This window comes from Amyelois transitella, chromosome Z, assembly GCF_032362555.1.
Source record: "Amyelois transitella isolate CPQ chromosome Z, ilAmyTran1.1, whole genome shotgun sequence".
NCBI classification, from domain to species: Eukaryota; Metazoa; Arthropoda; class Insecta; order Lepidoptera; family Pyralidae; genus Amyelois; species Amyelois transitella.
This window is the reverse complement of record NC_083535.1, coordinates 8,124,579-8,145,043: the sequence shown is the minus strand read 5'-3', so window position 1 is coordinate 8,145,043 and position 20,465 is coordinate 8,124,579. Positions and strand designations below refer to the sequence as shown.

Here is a 20,465-nt window from a genome sequence, read left to right as displayed (position 1 = left end):
CTCTTTATAAAATTAATATACCTATTGGAATATAAATATTATAAATATATAATTACCAAATGGAATGTGACAGCTTTAGGCGGCGACGGCGTTGTCCACTGCGACTCCAACAGTTTGTTGAGATTCGTCGAGATAGGAACTGAATCGTGGGGATCCACCAGTCCAGCGCCGACCAACTCAGCGGCTATGCCCTCCGCAGAATCCTTGCCCATTATGAACTCGAAACGGATGTCGTTAAGTTCTCGACGGGAATTCCTAAAAACGGAATCTTTATTGACACTGTATTGGGAGCCTAGTTGAACTGAGCTCGAAATAAAAGTATTTCCATACGATTATTCCAATAACGTAAGAGGATGTTCGTGCGAGGCTCATTCAATGGTAAACTATTTGCCCGCTTTTAATAATTGAATAAATAAATAAATAAATAAAATTATTTATTTATAAAAACCTATATACTGACCTCAGCCTTAAAACCAAATTAATAACAGGTGGTTCATTTTTATCACCAATCCTCACTTCTGTATTTTTCTTCTGAGATTCAGCGGTTTCCTACAAAGACAAATATTTAAGTGTTTACACATATAAAATAACATCTATCTTTTTATACAATGTTAATGACTAAATTTTATGTAAGTCAATTTAAAGTTAAATTTGTTTGAAATAGCTTAACTTTATGTATGAGACTATTTCCAAGAATCTAAAATATATAGCAGACATCATGTGAAATTATCATAAAAACATTTGAATACTGGATTGGGCATGATTACATGGTTGACCATGAAGTGCATATTTGTTTCTCTATTAGCTTTTGCCAAAAACACTGAGACAAGCTCTTTAAATAACATTATTAATCCTACCTGGAACCGACTAAATAAGCAAGCTACTTTCAGAAGCGCTCAATATTCTCAAGCACTCTCACCTCTTCTTCACTGCCACTAGACTCTGCCCTCTGTAATTCATTCATGGGCCTCTTATCCTCCTTTGGGGAGGTATCTTCCTCGGACTCAGCCTGTGCATTTCCTTCATCCTCGTCTTCACTCCAAACCCATTGGCCAGTCACACTTCTGTGCAACCGACCGGAGGTACCCTGTTGCCGTTTACTGGCCTGAAAACAATGGTTGTATAAATTTTTTTCATTGTATTCTTTTTAGACAAATTGATAAGAACTTGTAGTTTTTTGTAGTGTCTGAGCAGTTGTGGTCAGACATGAAGCGTGAAAGTACTTTATACTTCGCATTTTTTTCATACTACTTCATTTTCGTCTGTGTATTTTATTTTACTTGACGTGGACGGAAAACTTATAATAAAGTATTACTTCAAATTTATTATATGTTTTATAATAAATTTGCTTCTTCACGCAGCTTCGCTAGCGCACAGTCGTTTTTTTCCTCATATTCCTCAGTACCATCTTACGGGATAAAACGTATCTGGTGCCTAGAGTGCTTTAATTATATTTATCACTAGTTATCATACCTATGCGTGATACGTGGAAAGCATTTTTTTTATAATTTCTATTAAATGTAATGAATCACAGATACAAATCGCACAAAACTTCTAGCTTAGAGCTTTGAATGCAACTTTTTTTTAATATACATGTTACAATTTATATGCCAGTAAAATATAAATCTTCAGTTACCTTGTTTACCCTGGTTTCCATGCTAGGACCTATTGCAACTAAAGTTTGCGTCAAATACTTTCTATCTTTGGCTTTTCTGAAAAATGGATGTTTTAATAAATCTGTAGCTGTCGGCCTTTTCGATGGGTCCTTTTGTAGACAATCTAATATCATTTTCCTAAATGTCTTGCCGTAAGCCTTATACTGCTCCTTCTCATCAGAACCTACAAATAGATCAGAAATTTAATATAAAAATTATGATAATTAATAGATAATGTTATCTTTGTTGGATTTTGTAATCAAAAAGAAATTCGTAATAGGAAGCTTGTGTTAATTGCCAGTCTGAAAACATTACATTTCTAGCTCAAAAAATAAACAATTACGGAAATCTACATACATACATACTATCACGCCTGTTTACTATTGGGGTAGGCAGAGACTATGGAATTATACTTGCTACGATCCTTGCAGACCTCTCCCGCTTCCTCTACACTCATAACTCTTTTCATGCATATTCGACGATTACGGGTGCTCCTTACATCTCCTTTTTTCAAGACATTCAAAATTTGGTCCTTGAAAGTTCGACGAGGCCGGCCCTGTCTCCCTTTTACAGTTAGCTCTGCCTTATAAATTTCTTTCGTTAGTCTGTCCTCATCCATACCGAAAACTGCGGTTCTGAATTACACTATCTTTGCTTATTTAACTAAACAAAAATAATAAAATGCAAGTGTTCATTTCCAAACCAAAAGTTATACTGATTTTCATTTCAATGAATCTTTATCGCATAAACATACTCATACTAACCGGTATCTATATTTGGAGGGTCGTTCTGTAAAGTTAACATGAGTACTTTCATAGGCGGATATTTGTGATATGGTGCAGTGCCTGTGGCCATTTCGATGGCCGTTATACCGAAAGACCAAATATCAGCTTTAAAATCGTATCCGTGATCCTGAAAAAGGATGAATTTTCGAGTTATTAAAACAATAAAATAATGCAGAATAAAAAGGGAGAGAATAATTTAACCTTGTCCCTCCTTAGTCCTTATTAGATTTTACTAATTATTTGAATTGACTAACACATTAGTGCCCCCAATCCGGATTATTTATTGCCTTAGCGCGGGACTTCGCTCCCAGTTTTGAAAATAAAAGTAATTTTAGACCTGAAGTAATACTCAGCGACAAACAAGATCAAACAATATACCTGCTTCTATTCACAGTAATATATATTATTTACGTTAATAATACTAACGAAGATTTTTTACTTTACAGTCATGAATGCGTCACGTCACGCCATTGTGTTAGATTGTGGCATGCAGTTGTTTAAACATAACTCGATTGTACCATAATCTCTGATAGTGAGCATAATATCAAATTATTAACATATATGGTGCTATAACAGGGTTGAGCGTCGGTGGTCAGACCGGTTATAATGTGTGATGCGCAAAAAGTAAGCCTGGAGTGGTTAAGATGCAACCGGGACTAAAGCCGGAAGGAAGGTGCTAATCAACTTGAATTGTAACGAGACTCAGTGGGGCCTTTACTAGTTATTACAGAATGCGCTCGCACATGATTTGATACCACACAATATATTATTAATTTTATATTTTCTTGAATGAAAAATAACTTTAGTTTAGTTAAAACATTAGGAAACCCCACTGCAGGTATATCAGCTTCCTGGCGTTACATCCTTAGACATCTAGAGAGAGGAGTTCAGGGTAGGCCTATTAATGACCACAATACTGAATTGGGTAATACAGGTGTCACACGAAGCAACACCTTTACAGGGGAACCTTACCTACTTTGGGTAAAAGTTACACATTCAAACATATCAGCAATTAAGTACACCACTTACTTGCTCCATTACTTCAGGCGCCATCCAACAAGGCGTACCCACAAAGGTATGCCTCACCTTTTGCCTAGACAAATCTTTGTCTGTTGCTAGCCATGCAGAAACTCCAAAATCCGCAATTTGAACAGTCCCATCTTCACCTAATAATATATTTCCAGCTTTTATGTCTCTGAAAAGGCAATATTATTTTTTATGATTAGGACTCCAATGATTAGATTATGGCGACTTTTATGATGAAGAAAGTTGTGGTGTAGGATAAGACGATTTGTATGTGAAAATTTTATGTTATGAGAATAAAATGTAATAATAAATATCCAACTTTTATTTACTTATATACCTACGCAAGTATTTGATTGTTAACGTCCGAAGAATAAGAAATAATTTGTTTGATACCATCCAGGAAAAAGGTGAAACTATTTGTTTAGTAACGCCAGGAAGAAGGACAAACTACTTTTTTGTTTAGAAACAAATAACATCTTATTTGTTTATGCACATCGACAGACTGCTTATTATGTCGACTTTTGGTATTGGTATAAGATGGGATTGATCACCCAAATTGTCTCTTTTCCTTGTTAGGCCTATTTGGGCGAAAATAACGAAACCCAATGTGAGCAAAGCCATTGAAAATAGGTCGTACTAGTGATTAATCGCAAACGCTAGAAAATAAATCGCTTTGCTATTTTTATCACAATTAGAATCGTAAAAATTATAAGTTAGTTAGCCCCTGCACTATTAATAATTTTTGACACCTCAATTCGCTGCGTATCCAAACTAATATTTTAAATGCCTCTGTGGCGCAGCGGTAGTGCGCTTGTCTGTGACACCGGAGGTCCCGTTCGAATCCCGGCCAGGGCATGATGAGAAACGAACTTTCCTTGATTAGCCTGGGTCTTGGATGTTTATCTATATAAAATATAGTGTCGTTGAGTTAGTATCTTGTAACACACGTTTCGAAATTACTTCGAGGCTAACTCAATCTGTGTAATTTGTTCCTTATAAATATTTATTTATTAAATGCGAAAGTCAGTATTTTGTGTTTTGTTACTTCTTTACAGTTAATCCACTGAATGAACGAAGATACATACGATATTAATCATGCGGGGGGAACTGCGGACGAAACCTAATAAAATAATAAAACACAGTCGGTATGTAGTCAAACGGTAGAGTTCCTCTGTATAGCTTGCGGGCATCACACGGTTCGTGTATAAACAAATAAATACTATCCCAACTCTTTTCTGTGGATATCATATGAGGCAAAGGAAAATAATCGCACAGCCACTAATTCGTAAAAATATTTCAAACAGGTTTTTGTAAGACAGGCAGCTGATTGTATTGACACAAAGTACCTACCACTTACGAGCTGTTTTAGCAGAACTTATTCTTTTTAGAAACATTACGACTAAAATATACATATCGTCATTATCCTAGTCAGCTAAAGCAGCCGAAAATTCACTGTGATGTGAGAGAAAATATTTATATGGAAACGAGAATTCGCCGCGTAAGGCTTTTTTTAATATACATATTTCCTTTTTGCCATCAAATTTTTATAACGGGACAGACGCCAGAAGGAAATGGTCTTATTTAGAAATTCATGCCAATGACGTGTTCTTTAATTGTCAAAACTCAAAAATCAAAAAGCTGATTTTGCATTGATCCATAATTACATTGCTACCAGGAGCCGCCTCCCTATTGCAGTAGTATCGATGCAACGCTTATTATTCGCATGAAATTCGCAACACGAAACCAGCAGAACAGTAGCGATTTCAAACTACAAAATGAAAACAATTTATTGAGTTACCTGTTCAGTACTGCATACAGCTGTTTGTGATGCATTTACATTATGGTAATTTTACAATGAAACAATCCCCCTTTCGTTCGCATCACACACAAAACAAATGAAATTGATGAACAAAAAAATATATGGAAGAATGAGTTAGCCTCAAAGCAAGTTCAAGATTGTGATATAAATACATTCAACATACATATATAAGCACGGCTTTATCCTTTATGAGGTAGATAGGGCAACAGTCTCAAAATACTCAAAGGCTACATATAAGTATTTACAGATATCTAAGACCCAGGCCAATCTAACTGAGGATCAAAATCCGGACCCTAATGTAGTAAAGTTTCATAATTTTCTTGAGTATTGGCAGGGTGTGGTATCACAAAACCACATAAGTTGACCTGTATTTAAAGTAACAAATGACATATTCACAAACCAGAATGCTAACATGGGGCAGAATAAACGGTTGCTTAACAATTCCTCGTATAACATGGCATATATTCGCAATTGCAGTTTTGTAATAATAGAAATATGTTGTGTAATATTTTTGATTCTCAAGCAGCCATTTTCAAATGTAAATAATCAACTACACAACAATAAACTATGTACAGTAATAATAACACAAAAATGCCAGTATTTACCTATGTATTTGTCCATTACTATGAAAATATTCCAGGCCTTTCAAAACCTCCTTAAGGACAGTTGCAATGGTTGCTTCATCAAAAACCCCATGCTTGCAATTTGTCACCTTCATCTTGTGCTTGATGACATCCAGAAGGCTACCACCTACAACAGACAAGAACAAGTAGGTATTTCAGGTCCAGTCTCACTAATGAATAGGATGAACTTCAGTTCATGATATGGTTAAGAATTCCTTGCCAAATACTTTTAGAGTACTGCTACTGTTGTATTATTGGCGTAAATAAATAAATGCCGTGCGATTCCCGGCACCAATACAAAAAATAATAGGACCACTCCATCTCTTTCCCATGGATGTCGTAAAAGGCGACTAAGGGATAGGCTTATAAAATTGTGATCCTTTTTTAGGCGATGGGCTAGCAACCTGTCACTATTTGGATCTCAATTCCATCATTAAGCCGAACAGCTTAATGTGGCCATTCAGTCTTTTCGGGACTGTTGGATCTGTCTACCCCGTAAGGGATATAGACGTGACTATATGTATGTATGTATAAATGGTTATGGTTAAATAAGAAAAAAATCTTGTGTTTTCCTGAGGCTTCTTCACATTATAGAGAAACCAATGTACCTATTTGAAACAGTTACTATAACTACATCATTAGTGTCACAGTAATACTTTACTGTATAGATATAAATCTTATCCATAATTCTTATTTACTGGCCAATCTTAGTGAGTTCTCTTATAGAGTCGAAAGTCTCAGCTACTATATGTCAAAATCAAAGCATATCATTGATTCTTTTATCACTTTTATATTAGCACCATATCTTTTGTACAGAATGAATGCCCCATTCCTTACTATAATAATAATATTACAGAAGACAATAATTTACCAATTAATATTTTTTAATAGAAAGAAGTTCTTACCTTCCAGCAGTTTCAGTACCAGCCAGAGTTCATCGTTCACAACAAAGCTTGTATAATAAGTCACTACATTGTCATGATTACAGCTTGACATAGCCTGCAACAAATTGACATGGCGTTCATTCAAGTCAATTGAACTTTATCAGCTAGCAGCACAAAGTATAATAGGGAAATAATGATGTACGTAATCATATTTCCTAGCACTTAAATACACATACGTTATGTATGGAGTCACATACATACTGATATATTCCTATAAATTACCTTATGTTTACACTCAATAAATGTCTTCCAATCAGATTGCACCCGTAAACTGTTTTCCTACTGTCATCATGTCTACTTCTGGTAAATAAACCTAAAACAGATATTCCTATTCTCCTCTGGGGTAGGAATAAATGATAGGTATTTTTTTCAATTCTATTTCATTTCATTTATTTATATTGAGAGAATTATTTCATTAAGTACTAATGTGGTATGACAGTTTAACATACCGAAGAAAATTAAGTTACAGGAATGAACTTGCCTGTATTTCTTTAAGTAGTTCATCCATGGAGGTGTTCCATTTTTCTAAGTTTATCTGTTTGATAGCACATTTCTCCCCGCGAGGCTTACAATATGCTCCGTATACCACCGCAGTAGCACCGACACCTGTAATTAATAATATGTCAAAGTTTTGAAACTTTTTGACAGCACCTAATAAGAACTCTACATAGTGTATGTAGCAAACATTTTATATTGCAGGTAATTGAAGTTCAAACTTTAGATAGATATGTACTGCAATAAAGTGCACACAATTTTTATTTTTTGAACTACTTCGTATCTTAATACTTAAGGTACGAAGTGGTTTGCAAGTAAAATAAATTAGGGTGAAATTTGAATAAGGAAAAGTGAACTAAAGTGGTTCTTCAACCGAATTTGCAATTAATCCAGAACAATGTCAATAAGTAATTTGGACTTACATCTGAAAACAAAACAATTTTTAAATTGATAAACATGTGAAAATTGATTTGAGATGATGCATGTGTATGCCACATACCAATTGACACATTGACAGCATATATACCGCCTGACTGACTCGCACTTTCAATGAATATATGCATTTTCTCCACTCATAAAATATTTTTACTCGATGTTATTATATAAAAGAGGCGAATAAAAGAAAACATACCAATAACGTCCCGTAATTCGTAGTCATCTTGACTACTCGGCCACGGACAAGAAGAATTTGCACTGGCCGCCATTTTGCGACTGAATAAATTTCCAATTCCTACGGCAGCACTTCCGATTGACAGACGAGCGGCTTTTGCATAGGACGATAGGGAATTTAATTGCCGTTGATGGTCACATGCTCCAAAAGATTTCTGAAATCATTTTGATAATTGTTATGGATTTTATAAATAATATCTATCAATATTTAATTATTATTATTTAATATTAATTCAACTGACTACATGTCAAAATCACTGCCCCCTGCATATAATAGAAATGTCATGTCATAGGTATTAATGTCAATCGACACCGACAGATGACTCTGTAAAAGTTTTCAAGGAATGCTTTCTCTTGCTTATAGAATACGTAAGTATGTACCTATGTAGGAAGGGTAATCTGCTCTTTCTTCAACTTTTGGCAAGATTTGGCGCTATTGCTTAACTACCTACGCTTCCTACCTATTTGTTTAAAGTTTTTTAACTACGTAGGTATCAACATCAGAAAGCTCTGTATCTGCCCTCTCAACCGTCTTCTCGTGGTAAAGCCCAGCTACAGGTAAAGCCCTTAGACAAAATATTCAGTAAGACAACTGAAATAGCTTTTAGGATGTTGGTATCCAAAATAATTAGCATCCTTTAATCGGAAGAAAAAAAAATAGCGTCATAAAAGCTTTAACTTAGTAAGAAAGCTATCTTGTTAAGTAGGTACCTACCCAATGCCTACTAGGTATTAGGTGCCTCGGTCGCTACTTAGTTACCAACGCCTGTTCTGCATAGATTTTGTAATATTTACAGTTGTTGTTTCTTTTTTAGCAACTCACCTGTCTGAAGACCCCGTGAACACCCGCCGAAATAACATCGCCATGATCATTACTGAAAGAAGAAATAAACGATACTCATACATAGATAAGAAGCGTTCAAAATTTCACATAGGTATTGAAGTAATGCTTAAGTCAGTGATCTGGAGTATTAACTCAATTTTAAAGTATCCACGACTCAGGCCTATCAGAAAAAGTTTGTTTTCCGAAATCTGACTTATAGAACAATAACAATAACACAGACTGTCGAAATAAATAAAATAATAATTATGACATTGGCGAAACTGAAACGGCGCAAATAATCGCTACTTTAACGAAACTCCACCTGTCTACATACATTCTTAGTGTTCTTAGGAAATAAATTTTAATAAATACCTAGGTGTATACAAATTAATTATCCAAGTTCAATTTGCAAATAAGTATGAAATATTCAGTTTTTGTAATACAACCTTGATACCTTTCACATTGATGTTTCCATATACTATGCATCTTCTAGTCGAGTTCTAGTCAGTTATGTAATGCTGATAAAATTTAATGACATTTCTAAAAATATATTGCAAAAAATATGATATTTTTATATTTATGCAAAGTAGTTATTACATAAAAACTTCCTGAGTACTTTAAAAATATTTCGTACTTTATAATATGTACCATCAAATATTGTGAACCTGTCGGGCAACTCATGATCACAGCTGGATTAGGTTTACCCTGTAGATTTCCCTCCCAGAAATTAGGGTTACTGGGTTCATTCTGAACTACCTAAAGCTCAGAAAGATGATGACGACGATTTCCCTTGGCAAAATCAAAACACTAACGGTTCTACCACCAACGCTTTTCAGCCGGTTATAAGTAAACCTACTGGTAATTCCACATCTATTCAACATTTGCAACTTGTAACGCCAAGAAAAAAAAATGTGAGATTTACGGTCTATCGATATTTTTAAAGAGCTTAAGACTATAGAGATTGTAGGTACGCGTAACAATCACGTAGATTGAGGAATTTTATTAGTGGACAACGTTTACATTATAGTTACGTAAATAAATTGTTTTACCACCACCGTATGTCGTCGCTTCCTCGTGGTAAAACTAGATTATGTTATATTTATACTATTTCTAATACATGACCCCGTAGTCACAAATTTCATTATGCTTTTTTACCTTATACTTACTAATTGGTATAAGACTATAGGATTTTCGGTGACTTTAAAAAGTTATTTGATAGCTATGGGGTAAAAATAAACTTCTAAAATTATGAAAGGATTTGCGGCATTTTGCGTTGACGGCAATCAGAGAGAGTACCTACCGACGCGATAGCGGCGCGATAATCTCACTGTGATTTTGACCGTCAATATACAAAATTAGTTTTTTTTACATTGATTAATTATGGACATGCCGGCAAGTTTTCCCGAAATATATTTACCGAAAATGTATATTGTTCTAAGATTTATCGAAACGTGAACCGTTATCTGAAATATTAGGCAGGTATATACTTACTAAGCTTTTTTATGAATGGAACAATATCAAAACAGGTACTAAATATTTTGGTCCTCAAATTTAAAATAAAATATAAATATTAATACAAATATTTATATATATTTATTTAAATTTGAGGACCAATCTGCCTGGTGGAAAAAAGATGAATGCATATTCACTTTTGCCTTAAAAGTCACTTAGTTGAAGATATGAGGAACAGAGACGCGGGGAGGAACTTTTAGTTCTTATCAATGCTTCGCATAATAAAAGACATAACGAATGGAAGTTTTGATAATTCTGAACACAGTCAGCACCGATACCTGAATTATATGAGATACGTACTAAGGAAATATATAATGTAAAAAATACTTAAATTAAATCTTGGACTTTCTTGTCCACATTATGCCAATGATACAGATTAACGAAAAACATTTTTATTAGAACACTTACAATTGTCACAGATTGAGATAATTATTTTGGATATAAAAAGAGAATTTTTCGTGTTGGGAAACCATTCACAAAAGCCGTCCATTGAGATTTGTTTGTGTTCGATATAACAGTGGAATACTGTCATGTTCAAAATGGTCGTGGTGGACATCATGCTAAAGGTTGGTGTTTTGTAGAAAAAATATAAGTTGATTACAAAAAATTACATTAATTTACTCAAATTGGCAAGTAATTTTTAAATTGTCAACGTCTGACAGGAGTCGCTTTGTGTTAAAGTAAAAGCCTTAACTTTCTCACTCTAGGATCGTGGTCATAGGAATCCCGTTCTCTTCTCAGACGACGAACAGTTTGAACAAAAATATGTTCTTCATCTTTTTGGGATTTAAAGTCTTTAAAAAAAATCTCTTATTAATTCCATACATAATTTCATTTTCTTTTCGTAGTATTAATTCAATGGTTAATTATTCAGCACAAACGTCTTCATAATCTTCATATTACTATTGTATTTAAATGCTTCCTTTGTTGTGTTGAGTGCATGCAATTAATACATGTACGTCGAATTTGATGAAAGGTATAATCGTTTAAATAATAAAATCGTTTCCCATATCGAAATTTTGACGTTTGTCCTGATAGAGGCCGGCTTGGAGAGGAGCGTAAGTAGGCCTATGGTGGTATGGTAGACCTACACGCAGAGCGACTCTATGATCCTATTAAAAGGGTAGGTAACCCGAGTCAGATAAGTTCGGTCCTAAGTTCAATTGATTAGGTAGGTTTCTTCGCCATGATTGCACTTACCATAATCAGCAGTCAAACTATATAGGTACCACATTACATAAATACTTAATGATCACTCACAATTTTATCCCGGAGTGGCCGGTAGAGATTCCATACCATTCATGTGCTTTGTTTATGACTATTTTTATCATCACCATTATTTTAGCAAGGTACTTATATTCATACATATTCGATTTCCTAAACTTACCGTGATATCCACCGCCACTTGCTTCACATACTTGCGTAATGCATAATTATGCAGGTTGCCAAAAACAAAGTCATTGACCGCCCCAACTTGGCTATTTGAGATTGCTACACAGCAATGTTAATCTATCATGCTGTATGCTGTGAGAAAAACCTTAAATAAAATATTTTATATGTCCACATTTTTATAAGAATACATTTTATTGATGTATATGTTTATTTGTGTTGTAAGTGGTTAGGTATATAACGCTTAATCTATTTTTATATCCACAATCATATGGTTAAGGGCTGTTGTAAAATACCTATTATCGATTCATGATTGAAAATTTAGTTTCATAATATAAATTTTGCTATAAAAACTACGTATATTTTGCAACAAATTAAGTTTTTACAATTTCAACTTGAACTTGGAATGATTTTTAATCCCATACATAACTTATGTATGGGATAAATACTTATTTAAAATGAAGGTACAACATCAACGCTTATCTTAAACCCTATGTTATTAGTCTGATCATTTTAGTAAAACTGATATATTTTTTAATTCAATATTAAATTGTTCTGGCGTAGATCTTTCCGTTCGTAGCAGGTCTACAAAATGCTACACGTTCCGTCTTATTTGTGTTTTATGTAAACTCTTTTAGTACTACCTACTTTTCATAGTAGGTATATCTACAAAGCAGTTGCTTATTGTAATTTGTAATTTGAATTTTAACAAAAAGTGATCTTAAATTTTAGTGTAAATCCATAAAATAACCAAGAGTAACATCTATCTGTGCATTAACTTTTATATTTATTTCTCCAATCTTTTCGTGTTTCCAAAGATACACTCCGCTGTAATGTTTAGGGGCCTGGGTTCCATTTTTCTTTTCCGTTTGTGTCAGTATCAACCTAGCGTTTAATCCGGTTGCATCCTCTCTTACCTGAAGAGACCCTCTGGTGCGCCCATTACCACAATCCTAAATTGGGTAAATCAAGTCCTTACACGAAGCGACTTCCGCAGTCTTTGCAGTGGAACTAAACCCATTCTTTTTTTCACAAGGGTTTTCTTCACTGCTTCATTCCTCTTTTTATATATAACTAATTATTTTCATACCTGTCCCCAACGTAGCTGTTCACTATTACGCCCTTCTCAGGAACTGGCTCCATCTTGAAGGTGCGTCGGCTTTTCCGCCTCACTTCCACACTGCGCCTAAGATTTAATGATAAAGTAGCTATTTACTTAGACATGTAAATTACAAGAAGAAAACTAAGTTGTGCTTTTACACACTTACATAGTTTATTCATTCCTCGGAAACAGTTAATTTTTTTGGGACGAAAGTAAGTACATGTTACACGAGACGTTCTCCACCTCCAAATCAATATTTCTAAAAAAGTCACATGACTAGGATATGGAAAACAATCTAATTTATGAACATAATCTTATACGCTTTCATATGAATCTTACATGCATATGCAATTAAGTAGGTTTCTAGTTTTTGATCGCTTTCGTTCGGCATTATTAAAACTACTTCCTCGGCTAGTTTTGCAACAATTATACAACGCGTCTAGAAATATTAAAGCTTATAGCTGACTATAAAAATAAAAATGACGAAAGGCCTGGAGCTATTTTTAGTAAACCAAATTGCCGCTTGCCAGGATGTGGACTCCCTCTGACCCCATTGCGAACGGGATCTATCATTTTGCAATGTCGTAATATTTATCAATGAACTAGGTTTTAAACTTGGTTTTTCTTGAGAAAATGTCAACATCGTAAAAGTCAATGAATTTCTAATTTAAGTATAACAATATTTTTACTCAAATTGTTCAATTCTAGATCTGTTCACCAACTTCTTGGTTCCAATACAGAATTTTTTTTATACAAGTTAATTTCATTCCTGTTCATCGATTTAGTATTAAATCAAAATTGCTACCACTCTAGTTTCACAGTTTCCACTTTAAACTGCACGCTTAATAACTGCTGAATTAATTAACCGAGTTAAGGATTCTATGACGAATAGAATAATTCGATCTAAAAATTATGAGTATTTATTATATACTTAGCGAACATTGGTCTAATCGTAATAAATCAAAACTTGAGGTCCTTTAATATGATTCACACGAAGTCTGTTTTGGCATTTATTTAAATCTCTAGATTTGCCTAAAAAAAATTATAAAATCATGTTGATATTTTATCACCCTCCGTGATATTTTCATCAAATTGCTCATGGAATTGACCAAATCTTTGTTTTTATTATACCTAATCTTGCCACGTATTGATCATGAAATGTAAGTTTTTGTTTCGAATAAAAAAATCATGATAACATTCGTCCAAAGTGTTTCAATCTATAACGTGATCTATCGCGATGATCTCTACGATCCTGTTAAATCTGGCTCTGATTTGAATTATATAATGAAATTAATTTTAATTTATACTATTAGCAAATTCAATTACGCTTATGAAAAAAATCTCTCACCCTTTTAAAATCATCGTCGACTAATTTGCTTCTTCTTCTTTGTTTTAACACTAAAATTCGTTACCAATTTTCATATCGGTCGTACTATTTGAAACCGACTCAAAAAAGGAGGAGTATCAATTTGGTGCGATCTTTTTTTCACAACAACGAACTAGCGTTGTTGCATCTCCCGTGTTCGGCGATGTTTTGAGACTCGGGACATGCAGGGATTGCCAATCATGGTTCGTTAACATCAATTGAGTTTTGCTCCTTTTGCTCTCAACGTGTCAAAGGATAGAGTACCTATATAACGTAATAGTCAATACCACGTGCTTTTCCTTTGAGTGTTTACGAAGTCCTCCTCGATTTAGCTTCGGCACGAGACTTATGAATCATGTACCAATACGTTACTTTGTAATGAATGTTTTTATAGTTTCAATCGAACTAATAATGGCAATGACTGCATTGAAGTATAAAAAAACTTAAGGCATAAGTTCATTTTTAAGTGTCTTTCACAGTATCTAATTTTAATATTAAGTAGGTATATAATATCCATACAATATTAAGAGAAAAGATTTCTAAGAAATTGTCTTTGTTACGAATAAATAACAAATTTTGATGATATAAAAAATGTTGATCCATTATCTTTGTAAGAAGATGATCTAAATTTAGAGAATCATTACTACCTACATCGTAGGCCATTCAACAGAATTCGGAGCAACTTATGTAATGCCATTATTCATACTCGTAAACGCAATAATTAAAGCAGTTGAACAAATGGAGTTCACGCTACGAACAAATTACTCCAACGTCACGTCTCTTTTGGGAGTCATTTACTATATCCAAAGATTAGAATAATTATTATTCAGATTTTCGTTTAATTTATTTAATGACAAGGTGCGTTTTTGTTGTGACTAAATATGGTAAAGAAAAAACAGAAGTTTCTTAATCTTGCTCTTTGTAAGATATGACTAAAATGTACTTTCTATTCTAGTCCTTAAATTAGGTGCGCTGGCTGGCGTTAAAGCTAGTGTACAAATACCTAAGTATAAAAATGTAATCTAAGGTAAGGGTACTCGAAACATAAACGGAAAATAATAAATTTAATCACCCGGACAAAAAACCTAAACGCACATATGTAGTGAAACAAAGGGCGTCGGTGATAGAATCTGCAAAGTCACATTAGTTTGAATACAAACCTACCTACGCTTTTTAGGTCCCACACTCAAACCCAAAATATTTATTGCATAACTGTGTAGACATGTAGATGGAAATACATGGCAACTGGATGTGCAACCATGATCCAATACAGATTTAGGTTCCCCGGCAATGGTAGCGGAGGTCTAATGGGAATGGCTTCGTTTAAAACTCTGACTCACCCAATCTAGGATTTATGGTTAAGGGCGTACCCCCGGCTCTCTATAGTGGTAAGGATGGAACCATCGCTATAGCCAGGAGGAAGAAGAAGCACATAGTGGAATAAACCCCTAGATCAATCAAAGAAATGGTCGGTGTCAATTCGAGGCTAATCGACTGACAACAAGAACAAGTGGGTGGTATCACTAACTATTCATTCTTAACAAATAAGTACTATAAATAGCAGCATAAATAAAGAGGTACCTACTTACTGTTGATAAAATTACTAATTATATATTTTGGTCGACGTAATTGAATTTACCTTAGACTTACTCTACCAAGAAAATAAGTAAAAGTAGTAATCAATACATATATTAAAACAGTGAAAAATGGCGTCTGCACAATGAGTATATTTTCAAAAAAATAATTGATAACGATATTAAAAAAGTAAAATAGCATGAATTTGAAAAAAAGGCTGTTTGTTTTTACACGCTAATCTTCGGAACTACTGAACGAATTTGAATGAAACTTTATTTGTTGTATAGCTCTTATGCCTGGCCAGCATACAGGGTATAATTTATTTTGGAATCTGGATCAGCTGATATCGAACCATAAGTATTCAGCTAACTATAGGAAATATCGAAATGACGTCTTAACAAAACTTATTCAACATGATAAGCAGTTTCTGTTAGCGTATAAAAATCGAAGATCTGGAACATCAGATACACATAATATAAACCATTACTTCGTACAAATTTCCTATTTGTATTAAATAAAAAGATTCAAACAATTAGAAATATTATCTTATTAAGATCGTTTTAATCGACTGTACTATATTTTTCTCGTTTATAGTGATGTTTTATTTGCATGATCGGATTTTGTAACTGGATTTCACGTTTCTTCAAAATATGTAAACATCTGAAGAAGTCCATTACGTCATCATTAAAGAGATTTTTTTTAAATTATCTTTTCTATTTACAACTACATTGAATAAACTTCAAAGCTTAACTCATAAGTTATAATGTTAAATTGAATAAGTTGCCTTATGTATTAAAATAACTCGCTCATATGTTAGTTTTATTAAAGACTAGCTGTTGCCCGCGACTTCGTCCGCGAAAATTTCGAGTTTAATCTACAATATACTTGAGTATAAAAAAATATTTTTAATAAAAAAAATATCTCGTTTTTGTTGGGGCTCGAACTTGGACCTCCAACTTCGCAGTCTCACTTCTTCTCAATCTTTTAAAGTGAGAATTACGCATGTTATGTGCGACAAAACCAGGATATTATCAAACTGATTTTTACTTATATTTATATGTTATAGGTATAATGCTGTCGTACAATGATAAATGACTTTGAATTTTAAATTTCGTAACTGATTTTGATGAAACAAACTTTAAATGTTTTTCTGAGTTAAAATTAAGCAATTGGTAAAAATTTTAAGTAAATCGGTTCAGTTCTTTCAGAGATAAGCGTGATCATACATACAGACAGACACAGACAAAAAAAATTAAATAAAAAAAATTTTGCTTTCTATTATTCATTCCAAGTTTCTCTCTATTCATTTCAGTCCAAAAAATTAAATTTACAAAAATATTTTTACTGTTTTATTAAATGTATAGATGATTTGTGCTATACATTTGTATTTTATGCAATGAAGTTTAAATAAATAAATAAACTACTTATAATAAAGAGCATCGGTGGTCCGGTTAAAATGCGTGTTGCGCATAAAGGCACAGGTTCGAATCCCACCTCGGCTGTTGGATGTACAAATGACTATTTTGGAAGTTATGTAAAAACCTGATTCACCCAATCAAGGATCCATGGTCAAGGCATACCCCGAGCTTCTCGAGCCCGAGTGGTGAAATTGCAACCGGGACTTAAGCCAGAAGGAAGGAGAACTATAATAAAGATTGTTTGATATTTTATTATTATTACATAAATTAATAGTACAACTTTTCCTATTATCTTACAAGATATTATGATTCCAGGCACTCTGCGTGTCGCTTTGTCTAGCGTCATCTTTACCAGATCAAACCGAGGAGGGCGTCCCAGACTTCATAGAACACGTGCTCCGGATTCCGAACCCTGACAAAGTGCTAAATTCCGTTCTAGCTGTGTTGGAGGGAAACAGGCAGGGAACCAGGCGCAGGGTCTCTGACCTTGCTGAAGGTGTTGACTGTGAAGACTCTTTGGAGGTAAAACATCAACTTGCAGCATGATATTTACTACTATAATTTTTATTATGATACTCATAGTCTATTTTACAACAAAAACACCCAAAGGAACCAACTTCTTCCATTGAAAATTAAGATTTCTGATTAACGATAATAAGCGTATAAGTATATGTAGATATATGCTAAGAAGCCTTGTGTGTTGGTTGGTACCTTAAATATGAATACATGTAAACATATCTATACATCTAAATAAATTGGAGAATTGAACTAATTTAAGTTTAAAGTATAGTTATGGGTATTATTTATTTCAGACCTTACCTGAATATACCGAATCTTTGGAAGACTCCAGAGAGCGGGAAATGAGGCAATTAGTTGTGCAGGTGTGTTATTTTATTTTAATAATAATGTAATAACTTTAATAAAATTTTAATATGTTAACAAAACATCGTTAGTAATAGTATGTAACAAAGACGTTTATAAATACATACTTTAAATTACTTAGGTACTGTTAAGCGGTTAAATAAATAAATAAGTTGATCCTTGGATTTCAAATTGTAATTAAGTAAGTAAGTAGGTATTTTATGTATTATAGACTTTGACTCATTACCATACATAATACAAGTTGCATATTTCTATGAGCAAAATATATTTATTTGTAAGTTTTTGCCTATGTTACTTCCGAAGCTCTATTCTACATTTGTGCCAAATTTCGGAAAATCAGTGTAGTAGTTTTTGACATTCGCATAATTTGTATGTTTGTAACGTTAAGTTACATACAATTTTTTCTCTTTATTAATGAAAAGTGTGGATGTAGATTAAATAAAATCTCTTTTTTGTCCTAAAAATAAAGAAGCACTATCCCATCTGCCACATAGAGAGGAAAATCAGAAAATTGAATACGAACGAGTATGAGTACAGGCCGGCGTATTATGAGGAGGTAAAATGCATATCCACTGAAGAAAAGGGCATTGAAAAGGGCAGAAGCAATGAGGTTTGTTGACTAACATTCATTTCATCTATTAGCAAAAATTTCTGAATTGATGCTTTTACAAAGAAATAGGCTCTAAAATCGTTTAAATTTGATAAAGATAATATGATGTTAAGATTTAAGCAGTCTGCTATTTTCTTATAGATTTAAGCTATTTCCATGTACATATTCGGTAATATATACTTTATATACTTTTCTCATTTTAAATAATCTTTTTTAAAATAAAAATAAGTATTTTGTAAACATTGGACATAACTGATAATAAATCACTTTCATACCCGTAGCCAATGACCACCGGCCCCGTTTTCCTCGCTACTTTGAATGCCTTGGTTATATTGATATAAAGGCATAATATATAATATAAGCCTATATACATATATACACATAGTCACGTCTATATCCCTTGCTATCCCTTAGACGCCTTTTACAACATCCATGGAAAAAATTTGGAGTAGTAGGTAATATTCTAAAGTACCGGAAACCACACCGATTATATAATTTATCTTATCATTAATTATTATTCAAAAACTTACAGATCTGCTCCAGCTTAGGGTTTACTTGCATTCAATGGAATAAAACTATTCATTTAACAAGAAGACGATATACAAGGTAAGGTAGAACACTAAATCATTTAATATTTGATAGTTTAGCATAACTGTTACAAAAACTAGTTATTAGATACGAATTGAAAATGTCTTGTCATAATGTCGTAACATTATGTAATGTAAATTTAACATCAATCAATTAATTGACAAACAAACGAAGTCATGAAACATGTGACCCCAAGATCTGACTCTTCTATTGTGGTGGTATTTTAGTCAAGGATATGTTTCTTGACAAGTTGCCACTGCAGGCTATCTTCATATTATGTATAAACATCACAATTACCTATATATTTTCTAATTCAACCAAGGTATTTAATCGTAGATTAGAATGAATAGGACCAAAGATATAAGAATATATTTATTCCGGGAAAGAGGCGTGATTGTATGTAAGCATATATGATTTTTCGATTTAGTTGTTTATGTGTTTCAGTGACTGCTGGGAGACTAGGACAATGGTGATCCCAGCCGGGTGCGAATGCATGTGGCCGGTGCATAGGCTTGGAGACATGACGCTGCACGTGTAAAATTTAACATTTAATCAAAAAACTACTTATACTAACTAGTAATATTAATAATCTTATAAATATATGTAAGAATATCATGCCTTTTTGTTAATAAGTTATTAAGTTACAATAAAGCAAAATATGTAACGTAATCTGTTGTTAATGTGCTTCCGTTATAAATTAAATAGGTACAAGATGTATTATTCCAATTCCTATGAAGTACCTATACTATAATAAGTAGCCATAATTCTACACAAGGCATTGATTTTTGACTATCGGCTCTGCCAAACCGTAAAAACGTAAAATGTGTATGGATGAATGATACCTTCACATAGACAGTATTCTAATTTCAGCCACCTCGGAACCATAATCCCAACTGGGTAGGGTTCCCATGTTCAAATGGTATTGGAGATCGAAGCGAGTAGCTTTTTGCACCTGGCTCCACTCGTAGAATGTGGCCATAGGCCTAAGTGCGTCAGGCCAATATTATATAGAAAACCTACCAGTGAAAATCGCCATGTATTGACATAAATATACATTTTTTTGCAAAATTGACTCTTAAGATGTTCTTCGAAAAGACCAAGTAACTTCCTCCGTAAGACATCCATTCAGTATCTCCAGGATAACACCAGGCTCGCATCTACAGGATCTACACACCTGTCACTTT

General features: G+C 33.6%; 2 protein-coding genes across 5 annotated transcripts in view; one reads left to right on the top strand and one right to left on the bottom strand.

The window, feature by feature from the left end:
* LOC106133780 (STE20/SPS1-related proline-alanine-rich protein kinase) overlaps positions 1–20,465 on the bottom strand; it is a 28,682-nt gene that overhangs the window by 5,729 nt on the left and 2,488 nt on the right. The window contains exons 1-13 of one of the 4 annotated variants that reach the window (XM_060953598.1): positions 19,224–19,358; positions 12,831–12,926; positions 8,840–8,891; positions 7,979–8,171; positions 7,334–7,458; positions 6,814–6,907; positions 5,891–6,035; positions 3,470–3,635; positions 2,420–2,567; positions 1,637–1,839; positions 920–1,105; positions 461–549; positions 57–255 (exon numbers count right to left, since the gene is read on the bottom strand). In XM_060953598.1, coding sequence (XP_060809581.1) covers positions 57–255; positions 461–549; positions 920–1,105; positions 1,637–1,839; positions 2,420–2,567; positions 3,470–3,635; positions 5,891–6,035; positions 6,814–6,907; positions 7,334–7,458; positions 7,979–8,171; positions 8,840–8,891; positions 12,831–12,883 — 1,653 coding nt within the window. In that variant the 5' untranslated portion in view covers positions 12,884–12,926; positions 19,224–19,358. Of the gene's footprint in view, positions 1–56; positions 256–460; positions 550–919; positions 1,106–1,636; positions 1,840–2,419; positions 2,568–3,469; positions 3,636–5,890; positions 6,036–6,813; positions 6,908–7,333; positions 7,459–7,769; positions 7,846–7,978; positions 8,172–8,839; positions 8,892–12,830; positions 12,927–19,223; positions 19,359–20,465 lie in introns of those variants that run through there. The other 3 variants (XM_060953597.1, XM_060953599.1, XM_060953600.1) reach the window with 3 other exon arrangements.
* Positions 10,828–19,931, top strand: LOC106133891 (uncharacterized). The gene is made up of 6 exons (XM_060953602.1): positions 10,828–10,917; positions 17,517–17,723; positions 18,014–18,082; positions 18,553–18,693; positions 19,226–19,299; positions 19,726–19,931. The coding sequence occupies exons 1-6, from the start codon at positions 10,882–10,884 to the stop codon at positions 19,817–19,819; spliced, it is 621 nt and encodes a 206-aa protein (XP_060809585.1). The 5' UTR covers positions 10,828–10,881; the 3' UTR covers positions 19,820–19,931.

Bases quoted from the DNA above. Each gene is read 5' to 3' on its own strand.
- LOC106133891 (XM_060953602.1), top strand. From the start codon at position 10,882: ATGTTCAAAATGGTCGTGGTGGACATCATGCTAAAG. The intron at 10,918-17,516 runs GTTGGTGTTTTG...TTATGATTCCAG, and splicing joins TGGTGGACATCATGCTAAAG to GCACTCTGCGTGTCGCTTTG. The intron at 17,724-18,013 runs GTAAAACATCAA...TATTTATTTCAG, and splicing joins ACTGTGAAGACTCTTTGGAG to ACCTTACCTGAATATACCGA.